At 56.8% G+C, this 27,709-nt stretch overlaps 1 protein-coding gene across 8 annotated transcripts; it reads right to left on the bottom strand.

Moving 5' to 3' along the window:
* Positions 1-192: 192 nt before the first annotated feature.
* HIF3A (hypoxia inducible factor 3 subunit alpha) lies at positions 193-27,553 on the bottom strand. Of its 8 annotated transcripts, none has more exons than XR_014019785.1 (16): positions 27,513-27,553; positions 22,400-22,590; positions 21,310-21,455; positions 19,712-19,796; positions 19,325-19,437; positions 18,739-18,947; positions 17,164-17,270; positions 16,796-16,943; positions 14,115-14,233; positions 13,184-13,374; positions 12,248-12,352; positions 7,867-8,138; positions 6,683-6,794; positions 6,520-6,617; positions 5,234-5,315; positions 2,730-2,771 (listed from the first exon to the last, which is right to left on the bottom strand). XR_014019785.1 is itself a non-coding variant. In XM_081275423.1 (15 exons), the coding sequence occupies exons 1-15, from the start codon at positions 27,536-27,538 to the stop codon at positions 2,674-2,676; spliced, it is 2,004 nt and encodes a 667-aa protein (XP_081131549.1). In that variant the 5' UTR covers positions 27,539-27,553; the 3' UTR covers positions 193-2,673. The 8 variants fall into 8 exon arrangements, 5 of the variants coding, with proteins under 5 accessions (XP_081131549.1, XP_081131548.1, XP_081131551.1 ...); XR_014019786.1 differs by lacking the exon at positions 27,513-27,553 and adding an exon at positions 22,752-22,876; XR_014019787.1 differs by lacking the exon at positions 27,513-27,553 and adding an exon at positions 22,752-22,876 and having other exon boundaries at positions 2,732-2,771; positions 5,234-5,299.
* Positions 27,554-27,709: the final 156 nt, after the last annotated feature.

Below are 27,709 nucleotides of genomic sequence, written 5' to 3' on the forward strand. Positions count from 1 at the left end.
CACCTACACGTAGAAGGAATGACACCCCCATCACAGGCTCACAGAATGACACCACCAGGCACACACATTGAGACCCACGGAGGAGCTCGGGCCCCTTCACACACACACACACACACACACACACACAGGATCAGAAAGTGAGGCGGACACCCAGCCTCCCCCGAAGCCACCCCACAGATGACTCAGTGCACAGAGCTGTGGTGCCCACCAAGGCGAGGTCTTTATGTGGTTGCAGGGACATCAGTGGGATCCAGAGTCTCTTCCCTTCCCCTAGCCCAACATAGCTCCCTCCATGGAGGGCTCGGGTCACCCCCTGAGAGGGGAGGGGTCCGACCTGTCAGATCCTTTCCCCTCATAGCACCAGTCTGGACAGGCCACTCCCTGACAGAGAAGTGGGCAGTGCCTTCCAAAGAGGGGGTGAGTGGGGCTGAGTGTGGGGGCTTCCTGTGGAGAGTAAGAGTAGCACCATCGTGAAGGGAGCTGGGGGGACAGGAGGGCACCAGCTGTGGTGGAGAGCTGAGGAGTCCCGGCCTCCCTCCCCTCCACCTATGCAGACAGGGCTGTGTGCAGGCCTGCGGCTGGGGAAGGCTCTGGTGGCCCCCAGGCGCCTGGGGTGAAGCCAGGTAAGTGCTATCTGGAGGGCTGGGGTAGGGAGGGGAGGGCTTCTAGGACAGGGAGACCTCAGGAGGTGAGGCTGAGAGGCCTGAGCGTGAAGTTCATGAGCAGAGGTCCCGGAGGGTGGAGACCTGGGAGGGAAGACTGGAGGCAGAGGGTGGTTGGTGCAAGTTCAGGGGCAGCGGTGGGGATGGGGTCTGGAATGAGAGTCAGGGCTTGTGAGATCAGAGGCCAGAGCAGTCCACGGAGCAAAGCTAGATTCTAGAATCAGATTCTAGAAGCACGTGGAGGCTGAGTACTAGAAACTGAGGAATTTGAGTCTGAAATCAGAGGCAGTTGGAAGCCTAGAACCACAAGAATTTATAGAGTAATTGAGAGAATTAGCAAATGTCCCCAGACCGAGTTCCAGAACACAGGGATTGTGGAATCCTAAGATCCAGAATCAGGAGGAGGTGGGATTATAGGGCCAGAACCACAGAAATCTATGAGGCAAAGGCCTATAATCCGATCTTTGAAGGTGAGTTCTAGACCCAGGGTTATGTGGAGCCACGTGATCCAGAGGGGGAGCTGGAAGACATGACGTCTAGAACCAAGGGAACGCAGGGGCCGCAGTCTAGAATGAGAAGACAGGCATAGCTCCGTTCTAGAACCAGAGAGGCCACAGGCAATGATCTGGGATCAGAGGACCCTGACGGTTGCAAGGTCAAGAGGTTGTACAATCTAGAACCAGTGAATGGCGGAGGTCACAAGGTCTAGAACCTGAGAAAACTGGCACACGGTATCTGGCTCTGGACAGCCGGCACCAGATCAAGACACACACTCACTGCACTTCTCTTAGGGGAAAGTGAGCCTTGAGTGTAGAGAGGTGAAGAGGAATGAGCTGTGTCCACGAGGTTAGGAACGAAGATGATTTAGAAATTAGGAGGCCGAGATTTGGAACTCCAATGTGTTTCAGATCAGGAGAAACTAGAACCAAGGAAGCCTGGACTCGTGGGGTCCACAACCCAGGAAGGCTGGGTATGGTGGCTCCCAGTGGCTTAGGAGGCTGAGGCAGGAGGACTGCAAGTTCAAAGCCAGCCTCAGCATCTTAGCAAAGCCCTGTCTCTAAATAAAAAATAAAAAGGGCTGGATGTGGCTCAGTGGTTAAGTGCTCCTGGTTCCATCCCCTGTGCCTGAAACCAAACGAAAAACTAAAAGAGGGAGTTAGGGAATGAGTTCTAGAACCAGCGGTGCTCACGGGCTTGAAGCTGGAGGGAGTCGGAGGTTGTGTGATCCAGAACATTTCTCTGGAGATGGGGAGGCTTAAACACAGGCAGCATCGGGAAGTTGTGAGTTTAGAACGAGAAAGAGCCAAAGGCTGTGAGATCTGGAATCAGGGGTCTGGGGGCTGTTGGGCTCCACCACAGACCGTGCTCGAGGCCAGGGGAGGCCGGAGGCTGCAGCCCAGGGCCAGGGGAGGCCGGAGGCTACACCGTCTGGAAGCAAAGAGAGTTCCAGGCTCCCCCTGAAGTAGGAAGACGGCGAGTGGAATCACTGTGCAGCGAGGCTGGGGCAGTGGAAGTCCACGGCAGGGCTGAGGGGCAGTTTGGGAGGTCGAGGTCCCTGGACGCGAGGTCTGACCCAGAGCTTCCCACCTGGCTAAGGCCCGAGGAGGGGGGACAATCAGAGTCCCACATTCTTACGGACCCCGGGCAATTCACACTGATTAAAAACCATATCATGAAAACACAAAAGTAAAAACGATAATAAAGGAAGGACAGAAAGAGACGCGACTGTGGCCACGCCGCTCCCTGACCCGCCCTCCCAGCCGGTCCCAGAGTGAGCCTGAGTGCCGTGGGAGTGAGGTAACCAGGAGTCCTGAGAGGAGAGGAGGGGCCGAGTCCCCCAGAGGTCACTGAGCCAGGCCCCCGGGCCCGGACGGTGCAGGCCAGGGGTGGGGCTGAGGTAGGCCCGAGGCTGGGGGGCCACTCAGGACGGAGGCCCCCTCCTTGCGCTGGTGCAGGCTTGGAGTGTGGCTGAGGTCCCTTCCGGGTGGGAGGGGGAGGCGGGCGCGGCGGCTCAGCGGGCCTGGGCCAATCCTGCCGCTGCCTGGAAGTGGCTCCTGGGCTGGACAGGATCCTGGCCTGGACAGACAGAGAGCAGCGAGGGGCCCAGGCCTGTGGGGAGACAGAGAGTCAGGGGCAGAGCCCTCAGACCTGCCTCCCTCCTGGGAGTTCAGGGCAGGGGTGAGGCTGCCCTGTTGGGCCTCCAGCAGCAGCAAACCCGCTCTGTGGCTGGGGTGCGGCTCAGTGGTGCAGCTCTGGCCTAGTGAGACCCTGGGTCTGATCCTCAGCACCACAGCACAAACAAGAGACCCCTGATCTTGTCCTAATTTGACTCTAGGTGTTGCTACTTACTTGCTGGGTGACCTGGGGCAGATGACTTCACCTCTCTGGGCCTCAGTCCTCTCATCTATAAAATGGGCTAATAATAGACACCTTCCCAGGACTGCTGCAGGGTGTCATTGAGTAAAGCCTCATAAAGTGCTCTGAGCGATAACTGATGTGAGTGTGTTACCTGGGAAACGGGGATAGTCGTACTGGACTCAAGCATGAGAGCTGCTCATCCAAATATATTTACTGAGCACCTACTAGATGCCAGGCCCATGCCTGGTGGAGGAGCAAAGGTCCCTGCTCGGCTGGGCTGATGCTCCAGGGCGGTGGCCGTACACACACGACTTAGCACAAAGCTCGGCCCAGAATGAGTGCTCAGCCACAGCCCAGCCCTGCACACAGAACAGCACGGCAGTGACCAAGACAGCCCTGGCCCTGCCCTCGCAGGCACAGACCCACAGGGAGAAGACGGCCTATGCCCAAACAAGGACGCACATGCCAGTGTGATAAGGGGCGTTCAAGGACGTGAGCTCCTGAGGCCATGCAGGGCTTCAAGGAAGGGGTGACATTTACCTGATCTACAGGTATAGTAACTAGGCAAAGAATGCTGGGAAGAGCCTTCCTGGCAGAGGGATCAGGATGTGCAAAGGCCCTGAGGTAGCCTCTGGAGGAAGAGAACTCTAAAGTCATAGTGTCCTACAGAGGCCCCATGCAATCCGCCCCTTACCTTTCTCTGCCTCAGCCACATCAGCCTGCTTTTCCCCAAATAAGAGAGAGGCGCTCCCACCTGGGACCTTTGCAACTTCTTGTTCCCTTTTCTGGGACATTCTTCCCCCAGAAATCTTCAGGGTTCACTCCTGCAGGTCTCTGCTCAACTCTCTCCTTCTCAGTGAGGCCAGCTCTGATCCAAGCCCCGGCCCACCCACAACACTCTTTCCCCTGCACGCATATTCCCCCAGTGGCACTCGTTTTCCTCTCTTACGCTTTTTAAACTTTGAGACAGGGTCTCACTCAGTTGCCAGGCTGGCCTCAGACTTGCCATCCTCCTGCCCCAGCCTCCCTGGGATTTCAGATGTGCTGCACGCCTGGCTGCGCTTCCCTTTGAACTGCATTTACTCCTTCCTTATGGTCTCTCTCTCTCTCTCACTGGAAATCCAGTGCCACGAAGGCTGGGGTTCCGCCTGCTTCAGCCAGTGTTTCTCTAGCACCTGGGACAGCTGGCACCCGCTGTGTGTGCATGAGGGAGAGTCGGTCAAGCCAGGTGAGGCGGTGGCACCCCTGTAACCCCAGGGACTGGGCGGCTGGGGCAGGAGGAGCACAAGTTGGAGGCCAGTCTGGGCAGCCGAGCAAGACCCCGTCTCAAAGTAAATAAATAAATAAGAGGCTGAGGGTGTGGTTCAGCTGTTGGGGCACCTCTGGGTTCAAATAGAGGGAGGAGAGTAGAATGAAGACCGTGAAAGTGGCAGGGGAGGGACACAGAGCAGGGTGTGGCTTGAGACGAGGCTCTGCCAGGCCCCGCGGGATGGGAGCCCGAAGTGGGAAGCTTCCTCTCTTTCTGAAAGGCTCTAGAAGGGTTTTGAGCAGGAGACGGCCAGGGCCACATTGATGCTTTGGAAAGACCCCTCGGGCTGATGCCTGGAGATGTCAGGTGAAGCTCAGCCTTTTTTTTTTTTTTAATATTTTTTTAGTTGTCGGTGGACCTCTATTTATTCATATGTGGTGCTGAGAATCGAACCCGGGGCCTCACACCTGCTAGGCCAGAGCTCTGCCCAGCCCCGCCCCAGCCTGGAGCTTGGCTCTTATGATGGGAGTGGCTCACTCTTGGAGAGGCTGCGGCCCAGCATCTCCACCAAGGCCACCAGAGGGACCCTGGCTGAGCGCTTACTGCATGGCAGGTCTTGTGTGCAGCTCTGCTGGGACAAGTCCCCGGGAGTCCTCAAAACCTGTCCTTCAGGTGAGAACTGTAGCCACAGGCCCCATCTGATAGACGGCAAACCAAAGCTTCCCGGAGGCAGAAACGATCCCCAACCCGCAGGCCAGGCGTGGCCAGGGGACCCGGCTTGGACCTGGCCTGATTCCGACTCCAAGGGGCAAGGCTGCCCCCTCAGGGTCTCCTCCCCACCGCGGCCCAGGAGAAGAGGAAGGGGCAGCCTCTGCCATGGAGATCACCTCTGGCCACGACAGTCCCCGCCACCCATCCAGCAGGAGAGGGACCCAGGGCTCTGCACTCCCAGGTCGCGACTCACCCAAGGGCTCGTTCACGTCCAGGAGGCGGCTGCCGGGATCCTGCTGGCTCCCAGGGGCTGCTGCTCCTGTCAGAAGGAAACTCTGAGGGAGAGACAAAGTGGCCACCGTCACCACCATCACCACCCTCACCACCCCACCCCTATCGATGTCCAAGGGGGCAGGTGGCACAGTGGTAGTTACGGCCACCCCTGGGGTCCAGTGGCCACCTGTCACTGTGTGACTGTGGGCAAGTCACTGTCCCAGACACCTCTGTTTCCCTCGAGCCTCATTTTCTCCCTTCTCCCCCTTCTTCCGCCCTGGGAGGCGGCTCTGTGGGCGGCGTCCACCTTGCTACGGTTCCTGGGCTCAGCTGCCAGGAGGTGGGGGTGGGAGAGGGAACTCTCTAGTTGCTCCCCTGCTGGGTCGCTGTGGGTTGGCTGTGCCCTCCGTGGAAGGTTCCAGCTCTATTAAGGCTCCCTATTCTCCCCAGGACCCAGAGGTCACCCCTGTCACCTTGTGGCCAGGGTTAGTGCTGCACCAGCTGTTTCCCTGCACCCTGGCCGTCCCCTGTGAGTTAGTTTCCTGCCTAGATTCCAACGAGGAAAGGTGTTGGACCTCATGTGTACAAATGGGCATCGTGATGACGACACTCCAAGAGTGGTCACGGGGTTAGGTAAGTTAACCATGCAAGGCACGTGGTGAGTCAGCAGCTGCGCATAGTAGGTACTCAATAAATGGAAGCTCTTGATAATATCCTCCACACCCCTCAAGTTCAAAAAGCCCTCTGTAGATCGAGGGGCAAGAGAGCTCTTCTCTGGACACCATGGAAGGTCCTGGAGGGAGCCTTGTGGAAGGGACACGTCCAGGCTGGCTTTAGAAAGGACACCCTGTTTGCTGTTGTGCAGTGTGGACAGCAGGGTGAGGCTGGAGGCAAGGAGACTGGAGGGGAGGCTGCTTGGTTTAGTTGGGTTGGGCATACATCAGCGACCGCCCACAGTCATCTGGGGGCCTGATCTCACCGAGTCCCCATGACAGTCCTGTGAAATGTAATCAGTGCCATTGTCCAAAGGAGGAAACTGAGGGTCAGGGTGGTAACACGACCTGCCCAAGTTCTTGGGCAGATCTGGGGCCTGAAGCCAGTCTGGCTCTAAGGTTTACACGTTCAGCCCCACACTGGGAATCCAAGGCCAGGCCCGTTCCTGTCTTGGGAGGGTCCCCTGCTGGTGCTGGCCACCCGCACCTCTCCCCTCACCCTGCTCACGTTTCTTCGTGGCACTAATCATGAATTGGCAACGCCTTCTCATACCCATGAGCAGAACTAGAAGATCAAGGTCCTGGTTCAGCGGGACCGTTGATCTTGCGTTTGACCTTCAGCCGGCCCCTGGCCCTCTCTGGTTTGCCCATCTATAAAACAGGAGGTTTGAGCCTGCTGGCTCTGAGGGGGGGAACCCCACCAGCGCCAAACATACCAGGCTGAGGGGAGGCAGCAGGAAGCTCTCGGGCTCTAGGCTGGGGGGCCGCTTGGGGGGTCTCACTCCCAGCAGCTCCACCCCCTCGTCCACTGGGCTGTGGGCCAGGGCCCTAGGGAACAACAGGCAAGACTCAGAACACAACAGACCCGGGGCAGGGGCTGCACCTGTGCCCCCAACTCATGCCACGCACCGACCGGCCCAGTGACCCATCAGCTGCCCACCCAGCCAACTCCTCACCATCGCCCCCACCCACATCCACCCACCCACTTGTCCATCTGTCCACCTACACACATGCTCATTAATTCCCCCCTTCCTTCATTTAATAAGTCTTTATTAGGCACCTCCCAAGCTGGGAGCCTTGGGCAACATGGAGATGTATCCATAAAAGTCTCACAAGGATAGAGAAGGGACCTCTCTGGAGACCAAATAGGCAACAGCCGCCTCTTGGACAGCGGAGACTAGTAATCTAAGGTCGTTGGAGGGGGACCCGGCAACATTTTGTGTGGGTGTACATTTTCTAAGAAGGGAGTCTACAGCTTTCAACAGGTTCTGGGTGGGGATGCGGTTCAGCAGTGAGGCCCTGGGTTCCCCCCAGCACCACACACACACACACACACACACACACACACACACATGCACACGTCACTTCACCAGCTCCCACGGGTGTTGGGAGACAGTTCTAGGCACTGCTGGCTACCGCAGCAACGCCTCCCCACCCCGCGGATGAACCCAGTGGTGCTTCACCATGAGCTACACGACCCCAGGCCTTTTGAGACAGGGTCCCACTAAGTTGCTTAGGGCCTTGATAATTTGCTGAGGCTGGCCTCCAACTTGAGATCCCCCTGCCTCAGTCTCCCAAGCTGCTGGGATCACAGGTGTGCACCACCTGTTACTGTGAGAGAAACTGTCACCGAGTCAGATTACGTTCTGAAGGAGTAATCCTGGCTGAGGTGGGGTTGGGGTTGGCAGTGAGCGTCGCAGAGGGTGCTCCAGAGGTGACAGCTTAGGAAAAGGCAGAGAGTTTGGAACAAACTTCGCTTGTGCTGGGGACAGTGAAGCCCTGGCCGGGGAAGTGCTGGGGCAGGGGGATGACTGTTATGGGAAAGGCTGAAGGAGGGGGCAAGGCAAGGCAGAGACAGGGACCGTCCACCTTCACTCCTGCCTCCTTTACTCTGGCTCACCTCTTCCGAGCCCCGGCCATGGGGCCGGATGCTGAGGGGTCCCCTCTGGAGGGACTGGAGCAGTTCAGACGGGGGTCACTCCCCCAGCGGGGCAGCAGGGAGGACTCGGGGGTCAGGGGCGACAGGCCATGGAAGCTCCGTGCGCGGGGCCGGCGCACAGCCCCTCGGGGTCTGTGGTAGGTGCTGGGAGGCTGCTGGCTGGCGCTGAGCTGGAAGTCGTCGTCCATGGAGATGTAAGGGGCTAGCATCTCCAAGTCCAGAGCATCGGCGTCCTGCAGGGGACGGGCGGGGGTAGGGAGTTAGGAGCTCAAGCCTCGGACTTTAGAGGACCTGGGTGAAGTCCCAGCTCCACCACCTCCAAGGTACATGGCCGAGGCCAGGAGTCGGAGATTCAGATTCTGTATCTGTGAAACGGGTATAAGGACTAAGTGGTGGTCAGGCACAAGATGGCCCTCCAAGATCCTCCTCTCTTGGGATTCCCACCCTAGCTGGTGCCCAGTGACTGGGGCTGACCTGGTCACAACAGGAGACGGTCTTCTGTGACTTCCACACTGGGTTATAAAAGGCATGGTGCTGTCCATCTCTCCCCCATCACTTCCTGACCAGCTCCATGGAGACCCCCAACCCACCCAAGGAACTAAGGAACTAAGACCTTTGCCCACAGCCCAGCGAGTGACCTTGGAAGTGAATCCTCTAGGCCTTGCCAAGTTTTCCAAGAGACCCCGAGCAGAAGCCACCAGCTGAATGGCTCCCAGACCTGAGACCCTCGTGAATTAGGTGAATTTACAAATACTCAGTGTTTGAACCTCTACGTTTGGGGTAATTGATGATCCAGAAATAGATACGAGATTTTGATACCGAGGGTGGGGTGCTGCCATTAACCCAAATCTAAACTATAGGAGTGGCTTTGGAACTGGGCAGGGGTCAGCAGGACTGTGGAGCAGGTTGAGAAGTCTGTCGCTGCTGTGTTAACTACTCTCAGACCTGGGACGTCCCCCAGAGTCCATGCGTTCACAGCATGGCACCTCATGTGGCAAGTCAGGGGAGGGGTTTTCAGGCACTGACCGGCTTTAGGGGCTCTGACCTCCCCAGTGGATTAATCCACCGAGAACGGATTCACTCATAATGGATCGTCAGTAGCTTAGTTCAAAGTAGCTGAATGGAGCTGCAGAGACCTGGCTGCAGGAGCAGGTCGCTGGGGCGTGCCTGGGGGGTGACCTCTCCCAGGGCCCCCGCTCCCTCTCCCTCTCTCAAACAACAACGACAACAACAAGAACACCCCCAAACCCCACAGTTGTGAGCACAGGCCTGTGCTACATAATGACGTCCTGGTCAGCGATGGCCTGCATGTGGACTCAACTCCATAAGGTCACAGTGGAGTTGAAAGTTCCTCCCACCTAGTGACCCTATGGCTGCTGTAAGGTCATAGTGCTTCAAGTGGCCAGGTCTGTGGTGACGCTGGTGGAAACAAAGCCACCGAGTTCCTGGTCACATAGAAGCTGAGCACACACGGTGGTGTCCAGTATGAGGTACTGGATGGATGCTGATGACCGACACCTGTGCTGCTGGCCTACGTCTTCAGCCTGCTGGGCCTTGAGGGTTACTTTAGAGCATGTTCCTTGGACGTCTGAGAAGAGTTGGCTGAGCCACGGGCAGTGCTCACCCAGAGTCCCAGCCACTCAGAGGCTGAAGCAGGATGAACCAGGAATTGGAGGCCAGCCTCGGCCACAAAGCAAAACCTCCCCTAAGTAAACAGACAGATACGTAAATAAAGCTTGCTGTGTGACAATACAGTACAGGGAGCCATGTTACACCCGCAGCAGCCTCACACACACTGCAGTTCACAGAGTGTGTCGATCACATCCTCTTGGGCTTGATTTAATCTCTGCTGCCCGCTCTTCATGGCCCTAGAAGCCCGAGGCCATGTGTGGAGAGTACACTTTGGAGCTTAGGTGTGTGGCTGGCTGCACCACAAGATGACGTGGCCTAAGGCTGCGTTCCTCAGAGTCTCCCTGTCATGAAGTGACACGGGACTGTCAAGTACCTTCCTGAACACTAGGATGGGAAGCCTGCCGGTCAGAAGTGAGAGTGGCCCTGGGGACCCCTAAACTTGCAACTGCTGTCAGAAGTCCTGGGTAGAGCTGGGCGTGGTAGCACATGCCTGTAATCCCAGTGACTCGAGAGGCTGAGGCAGGGGGATCACAAGTTGGAGGCCAGCCTCAGCAACTTAGTGAGACCCTGTCTCAAAATAAAAAAACAGAAAGGGGCTGGAAGTACAGCTGCTTGGTGAGAGAGCATCCTGGGTTCAGCCCCAGTGGTGGAGTTGCTGGGGGTGAAGAAAGAAACATGGATGGTACTAAATGAAAAGAGCCCTTTGGATCACCAAAGTTCTTCCTTTTTCTTTTTGTTTAAAAATCTGAATTGGCTTCATTTTCAATTCTTGAATTTGGCAACACTTCATTCCATAAAATAGAGCAAGTATTTCTGGACCATCCAAATTCTAGACAGAGAAGCAGGTTGAAAAGCTCCTGAGGGGGCTGGGGATAGCTCGGTTGGTAGAGCACTTGCCTGGGCCCGATCCCCAGCACCAAAAAAAAAAGCTTCTGAGTTGTGAATCCGTGTCACTTTTTTTTTTTTTTTTAGATTGGGGATTGAACCAATCTGAAAAAAAAAAAATCCCCCCACGCCGTAGGGGGATTGCTTAGCCACTGAGCCACATCCCCAGCCCTTTTTTTAATTTTGTTTTGAGACAGGGTCTCGCTCAGTGGCCCAGGCTGGCCTTGAACTTGCCTCAACCACCTGAGTTGCTGGAATTACAGGTGTGTGTGGGGAGCCATTCTGACACGTGATTGGGTGACTCCCGTTAAGGGCCTGAGGCACTCTGGCTGTGTCGGAGTTATCCCGACCCTTTCCTGATGAGAGAGCCCATCCGTGTGGGGGTGTGCGTAACCACTGACCCTGGAGACCCAATCACTGACCCTGACCTTGGAGTGCAGCCCCCCCTCAACCTTCATTGGATGGAATTCTCCCCTGAATCTCTTGTCCCCCCAAATAAAAGGCTGATCCCCGGCGTGTTCGCTCTCTCTCTCTCCTGCTAGCCCAGAGTAATCCTCGCTGCCCTGCTGGGCGGCTTGAGGAGGGAAACAGAGAGAGGCGAGCCGTCTTGGACCTAGCATTAAAATAAGGTACTGTCTGTGTGTTTTATTTTGATCTCTTCTAACTAACTGAATGCCAGAACCTCATTAATGAAACCACTGCGCAGGCCGCGTGGTAGAGGTGTGTGCCCCTGCACCTGGCTACATGTTACCTTTTATGAGAAAGGGGCAGTGACTCGGGGTGCGGGACCAGTAGCTCAGAGGGTGGCATCTAGAGCCATGGAGAAAACCCCTGGGAATCAATCGGGGACAGGAGTCCCCATGCAGGACTCCTGAGATCCGCCAGATCAATTACAAACCACTATGGATGCCTCTCTCCCCTGTTTTTGAATAGGAGTGCCGGTGGCAGTTCTGTGCCTGTCCCACCTCCACATGCCCGGTGTGCAGTGACGGGGGGGGGGGGGGGGGGGGGGGGCACGACACTTGTCTCCAGCTCACAGGCCAACAAGGGACCTTGGCGGGCCTTGGGAGGGGGCGAGCGAGGCCTGAGTCAGCTGCCTGCCACGCTGTAGGGGGCGGGTTCTTCATGACCAAGATGACAGAGCAGGAGTGCTGCGTGTCAGATCTGAGAACAGGTCATGAGAGACACCGCCTTCTGTTTTGGCCTCTCCTCCTGTCTCCCTTTCTGTCTGTCTGTCTCCTGGTTGGATTGTGTGCCTTGAGCCAGCTGCCATGTCCTGAGGACAGTTCTGCAGCCCGAGTAGTGACAAACTGAGGCCTCCACCAAAGCCAGGGAGGTGCTGGGGCCCGTCTGCACCATGCACACGAACCTGGTTCTCAGAAACTGAGAGACATAATAAATGATGATTGTTTTATGGTGATGAGTTTTGGGTCATTTGCTATATAGCAATAGGTGGCTGGTGCACCATGTCCCCCAGTCACCTGATGGACCTGTTCAATCAAGCAACCTTCAAATGTCATCTGTCCATTGTCACCCAGTCAATGACAATGGTCCATCTATGTAGCTATCCACCCAAACATCCATCTGTCCATCCTTCCAAATACCTGACGAAACACTACCCATCTAGCATCACCCACCTAATGGATACAGTGATCCTTCTGTCCATCTGTCCATCCATCCATCCAGATATCTGCCTAAACTTCATGCATCCATCTCTGTCATCCACCTGACAAACACCATGGTCCATCTGTCCATCCACTCGTCCCTAAATCCAGAAATGTCAGTCCCCAGAGCACAGAGAAGAGCTCCTGCCACGCCCCCTCACCTGAGCTGCGCCCAGCTCCGTCTCCGCTGCCCCAAGGATTCTCCCGCTGGGGAAGAGCCCGAGCGCGTTCTCCACGCCCACAGGTGGTTCACCTGGGAGATCAGCCTGCGGGGGACAGAGCAGGGACTTGAGGAAGTGACAACATGGACAATCTGGGGGTCAGGGTAGCAGTGGGGGTCAAGTGTGAGATGGTGGGGCCCCAAGGTGGTCAGGTAACAAACGTAAGTGAGTCCATCCTGGTGTGGGAACGCAGAGCACCCGGGCGCACAGGGATGGCCAGGCAGACAGGGAGGGCCAGGACGGCCGAGGCCAACACCCCCAGGCCTGCAGCTCCAGGGGCCTGGAGTCCCAGTGCCTCGTCCTGGTTGCCATCCGTGTGTCTCCAGTGGCCACCGGGCAGGGTCCTCAGCAGATAATCTCGACCCACTGGGATCCAGGCCGGGCTGTGTGCAGGCCAGTGAAGGGGGCAGCCGCCAGGGTCTACCGCACACCTGGGAGGTGGCCGGCCCCTACCAGGTGCTTCCCAGGAACACTCACTTAACCCACAGTGACCACAGCGGGGCCCCTGTTCTGGTCTCCTGTCATGCAGGAGAAGAACCCGAGGCTGCAGGAGCTCACTGGCCCTGGGAACACAGCGTGTAAAGAGCAGGTTCTAGATTTGAACCCGGGACTCTGCAAGTCAAGCTCTTAGACATTCTCGACTCTTCGGGGCGACAATCAGAGCACCTGGTGCTTGGCCATGGCAGGACCATTGCTTGGGCCAGTTCAGACACGCTGGGGTTCCCAGCCCGGCCGAGGGCCGATTCCCCAACTTGAAGAGTCTGGGGTCCAGGTCTCAAAGGAAGCCCAGCCCATCCCATCCCACCCTCCACGACTGACGGAGAAACTGAGGCCAGGGCGCAGCAAGGTCAGGCCAGAGGCGAGGGGGCTGCTTACCGGAAGAGGGCTCTGGGGACGCCGTGCAGCCTGCGGGGTGCTGGGGGTGGCAGCTCCCGAAGCTCCATCTAGGATGGGCGCCAGGAGGCGGCGGAGGTCAGGGCTACAGAAACGGCGGGGGTCAGCGGCCAGGGTGGCCTCGCTCAGGGAAGGGGGGTGCAGGAAGGCCAGGATGCGGGGGCCGGGGGCATCTGCAGGATGGGGAGGACATGGGTGATCATCTAGGACCGAGGGCCAGAGCTCCCCAAGCCCAGCCCAGGGGACACAACCAATCAGGATGGCCACTGTCCTTAGCGATGGGAGAAGGGCCTGCAGGACCCCTGGGGGACCCCTGCAGGGCCAGGGGTTAACTGTAGTTCCCTGATTGTGGAGGGGCCCCGGAAGGCTCTAGACAAATGGCTCAGGGGCCCCAAGTGGCGTTTGGTGATTCAGATGGGCCCAAGTCCCTGGGGATCAAGTTGGTCATCACTGAGAAGCGGAAAGGACACGAGCACTCCACCCATGTCCAGAAGCACAGACATGGAGGGAAGCCCATCCAGGATGAGGGGCCAGGAAAAGGAAGAGGGAGGAAGGGGCCAGACTCGGGGGACCCAGGTTACTGGAAGCCACATAATAGTGAGGTGTGGGCAATGGGGAGCCCTAGCAGGATACAGAGGAGGGGGGGGGGCGACAGAGACTGAGACCATCAGATATAGAAAAGGGAGGATGAGAGAGAGAAGAGCATTCTGGGAAGGAAAACTGCATGTGCAAAGGCCCTGAGGCAAAAAAGGGTGTAGCAACGTCTGAGAGCTCTGAGGAAGCCGATGTGTTCTGGAGGGTGAGTGGAAGGACAGGAGGGCAGGAGGCAGGTCCCACGGGGCCGGGAGAGCCAAGTTAAGGTCCATGTGCTTTCTTCCAAGGGTCCTGGGGACACAACAGCTCTGCTCCATACCAAGCCTGTGCCCAGGATTAGGGGCGTCCTTCTGAGAGAGGGCACCCCCCTGCAGGGCTCTGCGAGAATGTTGCTCCGTCTGCTCCAGGGACAGCACCACACCCGTCTCTTCCACTCGGCTGGGGTACAAAGCAGACAGGTGAGTGGTAATCAGAGCGGTTCTTGGCCAGGCCCAGGCAGGCTTCAGAGACGGACACCCTGTGCAGGAGGCAGCTGCACCCAGGGGCCGGAGAGTGTCTCCCAGAAAGAAATTCCCCGTGATTATTTGTTTCTTATCAGGATTTGGTTTTTGTTGACTGCTTTTTATAACACAGGCCAAGTAGCTCTGATTCGAAAATCCAAGATCCTAAACCTAATGGGTGGAAAGTTCTACACCGTGAAACTTGGTGTCACGCCCCAAACTACTTGAAATATAGTGAAAGTGACCTTCAGGCCAGGTGCATAGCTACACATGAAACATAATGGATCTTGTGTTTAGATTTGGTCCTGTTTCCGAGATACCCCATTAAGTATATGTGCAGATACTCCAAGGTCCACAAAACCAAACACACAACCCCCTTCTGGTCTCAAGCCTTTTGGATAAGGGACACTCAACCTGTGATGGCATTTAAAAGAAAGTTAAATTTGTCACTTCCCAAGCTCCCTCTGTGGCAGGAAAGAGAAAAAGCAGCTGGTATCTAGCGCAGGCCGAGTGGGTGGAGAGAAGGAGCCAGGAGCTGGGGTGGGGGACAGGGGGACAGAGGGGGAGGTGCAGGGACAGCGGGGAGCCCGGGCCCAGGGGGCCAGCGAGAGGCCTGAGCTAAGCAGTCTCCTTACAGATGTGCACTCATGAGCATCCTCTCCTAAACGTATCCATGAAAAGCATATTTTTAACATCTTCTTCCTTACATTACCAAATATGAAGAACTCACAGGGCCTGGTTTTATGAATAAGCGCTTGTTTCTATTCATAGACACTTTTCATACTCCAGGGGACGGGTTTATAAATACATCCTTCTGATGTCCCCCGCACCTCCCGTCCCACCGTCTCTGGCTACGGAGACGATCCAGATGCTCGCTGGGTGATCCGTGGGGACAGTGGGTGTGGGGCTGGGGACCGCCCCTCATTTGCATCTCATCAGCATAAGCCAGGCAGGTAGGCCTGGCCTTCCCGTGGGCTCTGACCCCCTCTCTACCCTCTTGAAACCCGTCCTGGGTTGGAGACATCTCAATGTGGCCTGGACCAGAGCCACACTTACCCCCTGAAACACACAGAGGACACAACCACACAAGTACACACACACGTCCCAAGAGTACCCAGCGACACACACACACACACACACACACACACACACACACACACAATATCATATGTTCTTAAAGTTAAGTTTACCTGCCAGAAAACTCCAAGTGACATATATGGCTCAAACCACATTTTGATAGGATATTTACCGGGGTAAGTACCAAACAGAGAAGGGGGTTTGCAATTTTTAAAAGCTCAGTCAAGGGTGCCTGGCTGAAAACACAAGGGGGGGATTACAAATAGTTCTAAGTGAATGGGGCAAATTATAATATCAGGAGAGAAAATGGGGAGACCTGACCTTGTGTGGTCTCTCAGGAAGTGATGTCTGATTTTAAACTGAAAGGGTGAGTAGGCATGACTCAGGAGAAAGGGGAAGACCGAGAGAGGAGGAGACTGCATGTGCAAAGGCCCTGAGGTTTGGCTGGTGAATGAGAAGGGGAGAGAGGCAGGAGTCCCATAGGGCCTTGGACTTTCTCTTAAGGATACTGGAGAGCTGCAAAAGGGTGCTCTCAGTGCAGGGATGTGGGATGCAAACTACTTGAATTTCAGATACCTCCCAGATCTAGGAAAACCCCTAGGGTTTTGGAAACTGATGCCACGTCCTGTAAGATAACCTTCAAGGAAAAGCTGTAATTGGGTACATCTGTCTTTTTGAGCGTGTGGTACTGAGGATAGAGTCCAGAGCCTTGGGAGTGCTCTGCCACTGGCCACACCTCTGACTCTGTCTTGTGATCATACTCTGTCCTTGACACCCCTGTATTTCTCAATGGTGACAAACCTCTAAGGTGTGTGACCCATTAGGAACAACTAAAATTAAAAACAAACCAAGCCAGGTGCAGTGGCCCACGCCTGTAATCCCAGCAGCTCTGGAGGCTGAGGCAGGAGGATCACGAGTTCAAAGCCAGCCTCAGCAACTCAGGGAGACCCTGTCTCTAAATGAAATATAAAATAGGGCTGGGGTGTGGCTCAGTGGGTGAGAGCCCCTGGGTTCCATCCCCAGGGCCCAAAAGGAAACTAAACCCTCTAGGGTCAGAGGACAGAAGAGCGGTTGCCAAGCCCTGAAAGCAATTCTGGGGATGAGACGTGGAGGCAGCTGATGAGGCAGGGCTTATGTCATCGAGTGCATCTGTCAAAATGCACAGAACCGTGTGTCAAAGTGCGAACGTGCTCTGAGTGGGAACTTTAAATTTTAAAAAGACCCTGTGTCTCGGCTGCACTTATGAATTTAACTTAGAGTTCCTTTCCACTTACACGATCAAGACGCACATGTGTGTGCACGTACAGCCACATGCATGGACATATGCCCAGGGCCTCACGTACACTCACGTGCAACATGCACACACACCCGTCCACGCACACGGACAAGACCTGTGCGCACAGCCTCCACCTGGCCCGCTCACCTGATCAGGAAGTGGACGCAGACGATGCTCTCTGACTGGGGGCCCCGGCCCCCTGACACCACCGTGGCCTGGGTCTGGGTCCACAGGTAGCCACCGCTCCGGGCCAGGAAGCGATACTGCCCCGTTACTGCCTGGCCCTTGCTCAGCACTAGGGACAGGGTGGAGGGAGGTCAGGGCCACAGAAGGGGACAGGAGGCTCTGGGGTCTGGGGTGGGATGTGGGCGGGGCCGGGAGGGTGGGGTGGCCTGGGGCTTGGGGAGCAGGAATTGGGTGGGTGGGGAGGGCTCCCTGGGGTGTGGGGAGCTGGGGACGGCATTGATGGGGGGCCATGTGGCAGCTGGCTCCAGGCGGGGACTCGGGTCACATACAGGTGTGGATGCTCCTGCTGACGGCGTCGGAATCCAGGGCGTGGATGTACTCATAGGCAGAACAGCCGATCAGGTCCTCGGGGCTATAACCAGCGACCTCTGCGATCCTGGGGTGCAGTGCAGGGTCAGGGCTCAGGGCTGGGGCAGAGGGGGGGTGGGAGGAAGAGGTGGGGACACAGGAACAAAACCAGCAAGGTGACAGACAGGGTTGGAACAGAGGAAGGCAGAGAGAAGGAAACAGGAAAAGCGAGTGTAGGAGGGTGGAGTGTAGATAACAGCCCCCCAAGTCTCCGCGTTCCAGCCCTCAGAACCTGTGAGCCTGGTGCCCTGCACGGCAAAGGGCATTTCAGACAGGATGAAGGTGAGGACTGAGGTCGGGCAGGACCCCGGGGGGGTTCTTGGTAGAAGGGGGCAGGCAGTTTGGTGATGAATGGGGACTGAATGGGATAAGGGGCCAGGAGCCAGGGGACACAGGTGGCCTCAAGCAGCTGGGGAGGCAGGGCAACAGGTTCTTCCCTAGGCCTCAGCAGGAACCAGCCCTAATGTTGGACTTGTCAGACTCATTTCAAATTCCTGATCTCCAGAACAGAGGGACAGGGAATTTATGTTATTTTGAGCCACTGAGTTTGTGGCAAGCAGCAATAAAAACCCAACACGAGCCAGGTGTGGTGGTGCACACCTGGGAGGCTGAGAAAGGAGGATGGCCAAGTCAGAGGCCAGGTTCAGCAACAGCAAGAACCCATCTCAACATAAAAATAGAAGGGGCTAGGGACGTGGCTCCGTGGTAAAGTGCCCCTGGGTTCCATCCCCGGCATCAAAAGCAAATCAAAACACCTGATATAAGTGGAAAGGGAGAGTAAAAAAAAAAAAAACAAAGGGAGGAAAAAAAGTGAAACAGGAGGAAGAGAAGAAAGAAATTGCAAAGAAAAAAGAGAAGGAATAAAAAGAAATAATGACGATAATAATGAAAAAGGAGACTCTCGTGTTCTACACTGAGCAATGCACTTGAGTGCTCAGGGTAACTCCACAAGGTAGGCACCATTATTCTCCCACAGAACAGTTGGGGGAACTGTGCACAGAGAGGTGAAGACATTTGGCCAAGGACACACAGTCAGGTGGAAACTCAAGCAAATCTGAGCCCAAAGTCAATGTTCCTGAGCATGACTCCACAGTGAGGGAAAGATGGAAAATGGAGGAAGGATGGGAAAGAAGGACAGAGGAGAGAGAGGAAGAAAGAGAGGGAGAAAGAAAGGGTAGAAAAAGAAGAATCATGAGAGTTTATCCAGTGCGTCCTGCTGTGGAGGGGGGGGGGGCACAGTGCTAACTGCTCCACATAAACTGACTCATTTAAGAGAAGCAACAGAGGGACAGAGGGACAGAGGGGACACGGTAAGGAAAGACGCGGAGAGAAATGGATTGAAAGGTCAAAGGCCCACAGAGATTCAGACAGGCAGACACTCAGGACGGACGGACGGACGAACGCACAGGGAACTGCAAACAGAACCAGAGCGTGGGGCGGGCGGGGGGGTGAATCTGGCAGAAGCGGGGCGGGGCGGTCGCTGGGGCACTGCCCACCTCTCGTCGCAGTAGGTGAACTTCATGTCCAGGCTGTGGCGACTGAGGAAGGCCCCCCGGCCCAGCGGGGGCTCCAGGCTGCCTGGGTGGGGGATGGCTTCACAGATGAGCACCAGGCACTGCAGCGGGGGCTCGGAGCTGGGGCTCCCGGCGGGGGAAGGCTGTGCGGGGGGCTTGTAGACCCTCATATGTCCGGAGCAGTGCAGCACCTGGGCCGGGAGAGGGGGCGGTGGGTCCCGTGTGGGTCCCAGGTGACCCACGGGGCTGGGAGGCAAGTCTCCGCAGGCCCCACAGGGAACAGCAGAATTCCTGACTTCAGAGTGTCACCTCAGAGAGCTCCGAGGACCCAGGTTCCAGCCCCACACGGACTCTTAAGCTTAAGTCCATAGAGATCCAGCCTGAGAGGGGTGACAAGGACCCTAGATTCCCCACCCCACGGACACCCAATTCCTAAATGCCCTAGAGTCCCCCTAGGCCCAGCTTCAATGAGCCCTGCAAAATCCTGGCCTAGGAGACAGCGGACGCCCAACCTCCCCAGACCTCCGGGGGCCCAGACCCCGCCCCCGCAGGCCCAGACCCCGCCCACCTTCCAGGTGGCTGCCTTGAGGTTGAGGGTGCGCCCTCTGCTGGTGAGGGTGCTCTTCATGCGCAAGGAGAAGCACCGCTCCGTGGGGGCCTCGGGCTTCTTCTTGGACAGGCCTGGGGAGGCAAGGGGATGGCGGGCAGGTCACCCGCAGCTGCAGAGGGCCCAGCGCCCTCCAGCACCTTGGCTGCTAAAGGCGCCCCATCCCTGACGCGCAGAGTGATCGTCCACGGGAAGGGTGTGTCCCTCAGTGCCAGGCAGGGGCCATTTCTCCTCTTCACTTATGCCAATCCAGTGTAGCACAGGAAGAGGGGGTGCGCCGGGGTGGGGTGGGGTGAGCCTCAGCTTGCTCTCCTGTAGAGTGGGGACAGGGGCCTCCAGGGCACTCACTTGGGCTGGGGGTCAGGGCATCCTGGAGCTCCTCTTGGTCGCAGGGATGGATGAAATCAAAAACACTGTGTCCGATGAGCTCCAGCTGCCAGAGAGGGCAGAGCAGGGGTCGGAGGAAGGGCCGCCTAAGGGGACCCCTGGCCCTTTGCCTCTTCTCTCCCTCAGCCCTGCCCCAGTTCCAGCCTGGGGTGCTCCTCTGTCTCTCATTCATTATCATTTATTCAGCACCCACTGCTTGCCAGGCCCTCCAAATGGGGGTGACCCCACATACAGAGCCCTGCCTTGCAGAGCCTACCAGCTAGTCTGGGGAGACAGACAATAAAGAAATCAAGTAAAACAACATTTAACAACGATATGATAAGCACCAGGAAGGCAATCAAGGCTGGGGAAAGTGACGAAATGATGGGAGGCTGTTTTTTTTTTTTAGAAAGAGTGGCCCCTTGAGAGTTTCTTTGACATTAAAAAAATTGTTGAACAAATCAAGTGAGGTGGTCTTGTGGCACGGGGTGAGTGTATTCGAAAAAGGAAAGCAGCACAAGCAAAGGCCCTGAGGTGAACCATGCCTGCTAGGCAGGAGACCCAGCTGCTTGCTTCAGTCTAGGAAATGAGGCTAGTGCTGGGAGAAGGGACAGATGGACCCACAGGGGCTCCCAACCTGGTGGTGGCAGAATGACATCTCACTCTTCTGACACTACCTCTTGGAAATTGGAAGCATGACTCTGCCCCTTCCTAGCTTGGGGACCTTGGGACATTCGCCTCTCCTGAGTCCAAGAGTTCACACCAACAGAGGAAGTGGTACCCAGAGTAGGGTGGGGAGGCAGGGGAAAGGAACAGAGGGCGACTGCGGAATCCATGTATGTGAAATAGAAAAAATAACAGGAATCCCCACATGGGGCTTGCTGTGGACACCATTAACCAGCTCTGTTTTCTAAACATCTCTTGTCTCCAGTTGCCCACCCCCATGGGCCCTTGCTGATCTCCCAAACTCTAGTCACTCTTCCTCCAACTCTATCCCCAGGAGGACTCTTTCTTTCTAAAGTGTGAATCGGATTCTACCCCTCTGGCACACCCTCTCCCCTGCTTCCAATCATTCCATGGCTCCCCAGTGCCCTGAACACAAACCTTCTAAGTTGGCCCTACACTGTCCAGCCCTTGCTCATCTCTCAACCTTCTCTCCCATCTTCTTCCACTGTGTCCTGCTCCGGCCGGGTGAACTTCTCCATCTTCCCACAGTGCTCTGCTTCTCTCCCCTCTGATCCCCTTGCACGTTCTGGTTGCTCATGCAATCCTGGTCTTCGCTGGTCCCTCCCACTTCACACACCTCAGCTGGCCAGGTCCTTCAGGTTTCAGCTTGGATGTCCTTTTCTCCAGGAATCCCCAGTACCCCCCCCCCCAGGCTTGGTCAGGTACCCTCTACCCCTGTTCCCACAGTCCTAGGCTGTCCCATCTCAGCCCTGACTATTCTGTCTTGCTGTCTGGTGACACACCTATATCCCCTCTGTCCTGTGAGTCCCGTAAAGGCAAGGCCAAGGCTGTGTGGTCCCCACGGTACCCCCAGCATCACCAGCTCAGGGACAGGCACAGAGCAGGCAGCTCACCTGACTGAGGCCCAGGTGTTTGCTGACATTTTCCGACAGGTAAGCCATGTCTCCCTCTGCGGTGAGCACCATGACGAAGCCCTCCAGGGCCTTCAGGTAGCAGGCATCCAGTGGCTCTCCCCCTGCTCCCACCTGGTTCCACTCCCCTGGTGCCCGGGGCGGGGAGTGGGAGGGTCAGTCAGTCTTGGGCCCACTGCAGCCAGCCTCCCTCTCCTTTCCTCACTGAGAGGAACTTACAGGTATGTCCAGTGGCTTGGAGTCCCAAGCTTTGGAATTAGGAGCAGGGCCTTTCAGGAGACAGAATTCTAAGGGAGTGTGACTCCTAGGAAGGCAGATCCCTAAGAAGATGCAACACTAGGGGTCCAAATTCAAGAGGGCCAGGACCTAGGGGAGTCAGACTTCTAGCTTCCCAGAATTCTTAGAGGACAGGACCTTCCAGATGGGCAGAATCATAAAGAAGCAGAGACTCCCAGGGGACAGAATTCTAAGGGTGCAGTCTCCCAAAGAAGTAAAATGCTGTGGGGCAGAGAAGTCTAATGGACAGAGCCTGCCTGAGAGTAATTCGATTTCCTCCATAATAAAACCTTTCCAAGGTCTTGGGAGTCCAGGTGCGCAGGGGAGTGGGGGTGCGGGGGAATCCTGCAGAGTGGAATTCTAACTGGGTGGAAATTCAAGGGAATGGCTAAGGGAACAAGCTACACAACCGGATGGGAGGGAAGAGGAACTCTCAAGGAATTAAAGCTGGGCGGTGAAGCATCCAGGAAAGTCTCCTAAGGCAACAAATCCAAAGGTTGAGGGGCCTCAGGCGGCTAGGGCCCTCGCTTTGAGTTCTAAGGGGGGGGGGGCTTTTCAAGAGCGCATCCAGGGGGCGGGGCCTTGCGAATGATAGACTACTAAAGGGGTGGGACTTCCAGGAGCACTGGGCTCCGACTGGCCCTGCACTTGAAGAGGCGGGGCCTCGCCAGAAGAGCGGATTCCAGGGAGGTGGGGCTCCACCGGGAAAACTCCACCAGGGGGCGTGGCCTCGTCGGGCTCAGGCTTCCCGGAGGAGGAGCCTCCCGGGGGCTGGAATTCCAGGGGCGGGGCTCACCTGCGGCACAGAGCCGGTGCATGCGCAGGTAGCTGATAGTGAGGCGCATGATGGAGGCTTTGTCCAGGTGGGCGCTGACGCCGCGCGCGAAGGGCAGCGTGTGTGCCAGCTGGTACAGCACCTCGGTCTCCTGGCTGCGCCGGCTGCGGGCCGCATCCCGGGACTTCTCCTTGCGCAGCTCGGTGCTGGACCTGCGGGCATGGGCAGCGTTCACTGGCGGAGTTCCGGGAAGGGAAAGAGATGGATGGTACCAGCAAGTGGGGCGTTTGGAGCCCGGGCTCATCGGCCTCGCTGTGTGACGTTCTGTGGTCTGGAATGTTACAATCTGAGCCCTCCTAGCCCTGGGTTTTACCTGTCCTGGTGCCAAACCATGCTGCCCTCCTGGCGCCTCGCTCCTTTCTGTGGCATGCTTCGGACCGCTCTGTCCCCTCCCTGACTTCTGTGCAGTTTATTTCCCGAGCCGGGGACGCCCGGGGCACAGAGAGGCCTCCTGATGGGAGGGGGATGGCTGAGCTGGCCAGGGGCCAGAAGAGGGAGTGAGCTTGAAGATGACTGGAGCTTCCCAGGTCCCCTGCCCTTCAGCCTCCGGGAGCCCCCTGCACTGCCCTTTCCCCTCCTCAGTGAGCTGAGTCCTCAGAATCTTGGAGCAGAGATATCTCAAAGTCTAAGGAGGCACCAGTAGGGGCCCTAAGGGGCCGCCCGCCAGGGTGACACAGCAAACCAGCCCCTGTTTCTGCCCAGCAGATAGCTCTTCACCCTCTACCTTTTAATCAACTTCAAATACCTGAATTTTCCGAGTGGGGCTGGGTTGGGGGGATGAATACTGTTTTGATGGAAACATCTGCCACGTATCCGGTTTTCCTATATCAGTACCTGTGCCAAGTGGGAAACCCATGCAATGCCCAGACAACTCTCAAGGAAGCAAATCCATTATCCCCATTGAACAGACCAGGAAACGGAACAGCGAGGTGCAGCACACTTGCTGCTGATGTGAGGCCAGGGATTGAACAGGGGTTTGCCTGCTCTCCTAAGATTTCTCTGTTTTATGGCCCTGGATTTATGTTCAAGTTTTAAAGTGTTTCACCCTGTTTCTGCCACCATCTTTGAATTCAAACTCCATGTCTATCTGAAGCTGTAGTTTGGCTTTTGAATAAAAAATTAAAGGATATATTGCTTCTTGTATTATATATGTAGTCTTATCTACATTTATAATATTGGCAAAAACCATTCCTAATAAGCAGCCATCAATTGCTAAGCATTATGGGTCTGACGCTGCAGGTATTCTGCTGGGTGCACTCATGACATCCTCAGGGGACCTCTAGAGGGAAGCTCTTAGACTTCCATTTTTTGAAGGGAACATTGAATCTCTGCGAGGTGAAGTCCTTTGCCCGAGAAGTCAGAAGGCCAGTACCTGGCTGAGCTGGGATTTTAACCCCAGCACTGAGGTTCCAAAATCTTCAGTCTTTTCTCTGATCCCCTCCTTGTGACCCCCCACCTCACCCCCAATGAAGCAGAATATCTAGGAGGGGAGGCTGTCCCTTCCTAAATTCAGGGGAGCTGAGGTCATTTCTGGGGTGGCATCAACCCCACCCCCTAGCATGAGGGGTGCAGAGGAGATTTCTTGTCTGGTTGCAGAGGGAAGAAATGCACTCAGTTCAAGAGAGTGGGAGGCACAGAAGGGGGCAGGCTGGGTCGAGGGCTGGAGGGGGTGAGATATGGTCCCCATCCCCTCCCTCTTGGCTGGCGAGGGTGGGGGGCAGGGGCCTCAGTCCTGCCTGCCCAGAGGACATTCCGTCCTGTACTGTTCTGTTCCAGCCCTGTTTGTCTTCCTGCCCAGAGGGTGGGGGTGGGCGGGCCTCCCTGAGCTGGGGGCCCTGACAGAGGGAACAGGGAGTGGGAAGATGAACGGAGGTGGGGCACTCGCCCCACCTCCCAGGCAGCTGGGTTCCTAATCCTCTCCGTGGCAGGCTTCTTCCTCCATAGAAGGAACCAGCTGGTGGCTGCAGAAGGACCTCCTTCCAGCTCCCAGTCTGTTCTCCGGATGTTCTGACGGGAAGTGGGGGCCTCACTCTGGGTTTCTGGCTTTTCTGGCCTTACAGTTAGAGTGGAAGCCAGTTCCTTGGGTCCAGGGTTCCAATCCCAACTCCACTACTTATAAGCTCTGTGGCTTTGGACAAGTTGCACGGACCCCGTGGGCACAGTAATGGAACCCACCTTGTGGGGTGTTTTGAATTTTAATGAGTTGATATATATCAAGGGCTTAGAAAACTAGATCTGGCTATTGGTTAGTGCTAAATAAAGGTTAAACTTACTCTCCCTTGGTCCACGTGAGGGATAGAAGGCTTGTGCACCAGGGAAATCTATGGGCTTAGACAGTAACTCTGGTAGGTGCCATTATGTGTATGGCTTTTACAGGAGCACCCTGGGAGGAGGACTAGTAACGGTGAGAATCATAATGTGAGCTTTGGAGCTAGCAACCTCACTAAATCCTCCCAACAACCCCCTGGGGCAGAAGTGAGCTCCCTTCATAAAAGGAAGCAGCAGAGCTGGAGCAATGGAGTCCCCACCGGACCAACCCAGGTGGCATCCCAGGATGAGGGCAGGGGGCTGCTCATCAACTCTCAGCGTGGCTCAGCCACTCCTTCGTTAACCCACCCTGTACCTGGACCTTCCTTCGGGGTTATTCTGATGTGGAAGCAGGTCCTGGGAGGTGATGAACTTGCCTGAGGGCACACGGCGCTCAGAAGCTGAGCCAGGTCGGTCCACTGCCACCCAGAACTCTGACTTGAACTCAGTTTGCTGTCACTTGTCAGGAGTTCTGCCCCCCCACACACACACCTTTTCCTCACTGGCTTCTCAACTTGGTCTGGGGTGGGGAGGAGGAGGGACACCTCCCATTTCCCAGGATATGAAATTGGAGATCAGAGAGGCAGACACTGGCCCAAGGCCACACAGCTAAGAAGTGGGTGGGCCTGTGCCTTTTAATGCTCTTCCTCAGTGGGGGTGTCCAAGGGACCCCTTCCATTCTCCTCTTTGCCTGGTGGCTTCAGTCCCTTCCCCCTGTCCCACTGCTGCCGCCTCTGGATCTCCTCAGCTGGCCCCATGCCCAACCCTGGTCCAGCCCCTTGGCACTGGGCCCAGCCCGAGACGTGCTGCTGGAACCCTGCCACCCTTCCCCGTGTTCCAGCCAAGAACAGGGGGTGGGGCCAGGAGGCCCCAGGGTGAGGCCTGAGAAGGGGGACAGGGTTGGTCCTTCCCCCCACCAAGAGGGAGAGAAGCCCACCTCTTCCCACCCTGAAGGACTTAGACCCGAGAGCAAAGACCTGACAGAAGTAGGGAGCCCCCACCCCACATTCAGGGCTCCTCCTGGGCTCTCCTGGTTCTCTGGGTATTGAGGGGGGCTCACAAAACCTTTGTGGACTGGGCGGTGGCCGAGGCTTAGGTTTTATCTGGGCAGGGACTCTTCTTGGCACTGCTCAGAGGGGACCTGAGAGGCCAGAGGCAGGATTTGGGTTTGAGAAGGAGCTTGGGGTGGGCGTTGGGGGAGTCTCTCTGACCCCAACTTTGCTTGTTCTCAAGGACATGGTAATCCCGTGGGGTGCTCATCCCCAAAGTCCTATCTCCTCGGGCACCCTTGACCTCCTCGGGCACCCTTGACCTCCTCGGGCACCCAGATGGTGGGCCCGTAGGGGACTTCCGGAGAACATCTATGCCCAGGGGTGGCTGCAAGTGCATCTGGAAGAAGGGAAGGGGGCAAGAGGGGCCCACTCACCATCACCCCCTTTGGCTGAAGTGCCATCCTGGGGGCGCAGGACCGCTGGAGCAGAGCCGGGATCGGGGTGCGAGTTATGAGTGGGTGGTGTGCGGAGTGGGATGACACCACAGGAAAGGGCTGGCCTTGGGTGGCGAGGGGGCCCCCACCCGGCCAGGAGGGGGCGCTGGGAGGGGCAGGGCCACGGGCTGGCCCAGAAGGGGTGGGATGGAGTTCCCTGGTGGGCCCAGAGCCAGGGACTGGAATAGACTGGGAGAGAAGAGAGCCTGGAGGGGGGGGGTAAAAAAACTTAGGGGTGTGAATGGATCTAATCAGACCTTTGAAGCCAGGGAGGAGGGAAGCCGTGAGGCTTGCTGAATGCCTCAGATTGGATAGGAAAACCAAGGACCTGGGACATTTTCTGGGATCCCATGGAAACCTGAGAGTGGTCCCAGAGCATAGGTTGCCTCTCTCTGCCCCAGCAGATCTGCACCTGCTGGGTGATGAACCCTAGCTGAGACCTGAGCAGGGGGTGCTCCAGTTAGCTTGTGTGTGGGGGTCTCCTGTTGAATGAAGCACAGTGCCTTGCCATAGGCTCTCCCTAAAATAAGGCTTGGGTGTGGCCCTCATTCCTCAGTACCCCAGGACTGGTGGCGGGGGGGGGGTAGTGGATGAATGAGGAATGGGGTCAGACTTTGGGAAAAGGGTCATGCTCCGTTCCCCAGTTATGAGGGGGATGACGCTACTATTTAAAAGGATACCAAAAGGCTTCTGGGAAGGATCTCAGGCAGCTTCTAAAACGGACTTTTTCAGCCTATCTCTAGGGGAACCCAAGGTTGCGAGACTGTCATTAAGGGTCCAATCAAAGGGGATCTCTCTTCCTTTTGGTACTCAGACGGCGAATCCCTAAGGGATTCCCTCTATCTGAGAATGGCCAGTTTGTAGGTAGGCACCCATATCCTCTGGGATCCCAAGGGTCGGAGGATGGCTAAGCACCACCTCCATTCTGAGACTTTGGAGACCAGAGGGATCACTATGCAAGGTAGAAAGGTTCCCCCCACTCCCGAAAGCCCGGGCACTGCCCAAACGCAACCACCTCCAATTCCATGTGGATCTCAAGTTTCACCCCAACCAGGCGGGGAAGCGAAGTGGGGTGTCAGGAAATAGGGGATCAGGACCCCCAAACCGTTCCTGGTGAGAGGGGCGGGACAGGCAAGGAGTTGGGCTGGAAGGTGAGGCGGGGTGTGCCTCCAACCGCTCGCCCCGGGGCGTCCTTGGCTCTCATCCGCGCACCTCCCCCATCAGGGGTCCCGGGAAGGAGAGCCCCCCAATTCCCATAATTTTGTCCCTAAATCCCAGTACCTTGCGCGCTGCAGCCCCAGTGCCATGACTCGCCGGTCTCGGCTCCCGAGCCCTCCGAGGCCCGGAGCCCCCTCCCCTAGCCTGTGAGCCCCCTCCCCAGCCCCGCCCCCGCCGCACCATTGGCTGCTCCGCGCCAGGCCTGCGCTCTGGTTGGGCTACAAGCCTGTCACTCCCGAGGAGGAGGCGGGCCCAGAGGA

The sequence above is a fragment of the Spermophilus citellus genome, assembly GCF_964194105.1.
Source record: "Spermophilus citellus genome assembly, chromosome: 18".
Classification (NCBI taxonomy): domain Eukaryota; kingdom Metazoa; phylum Chordata; class Mammalia; order Rodentia; family Sciuridae; genus Spermophilus; species Spermophilus citellus.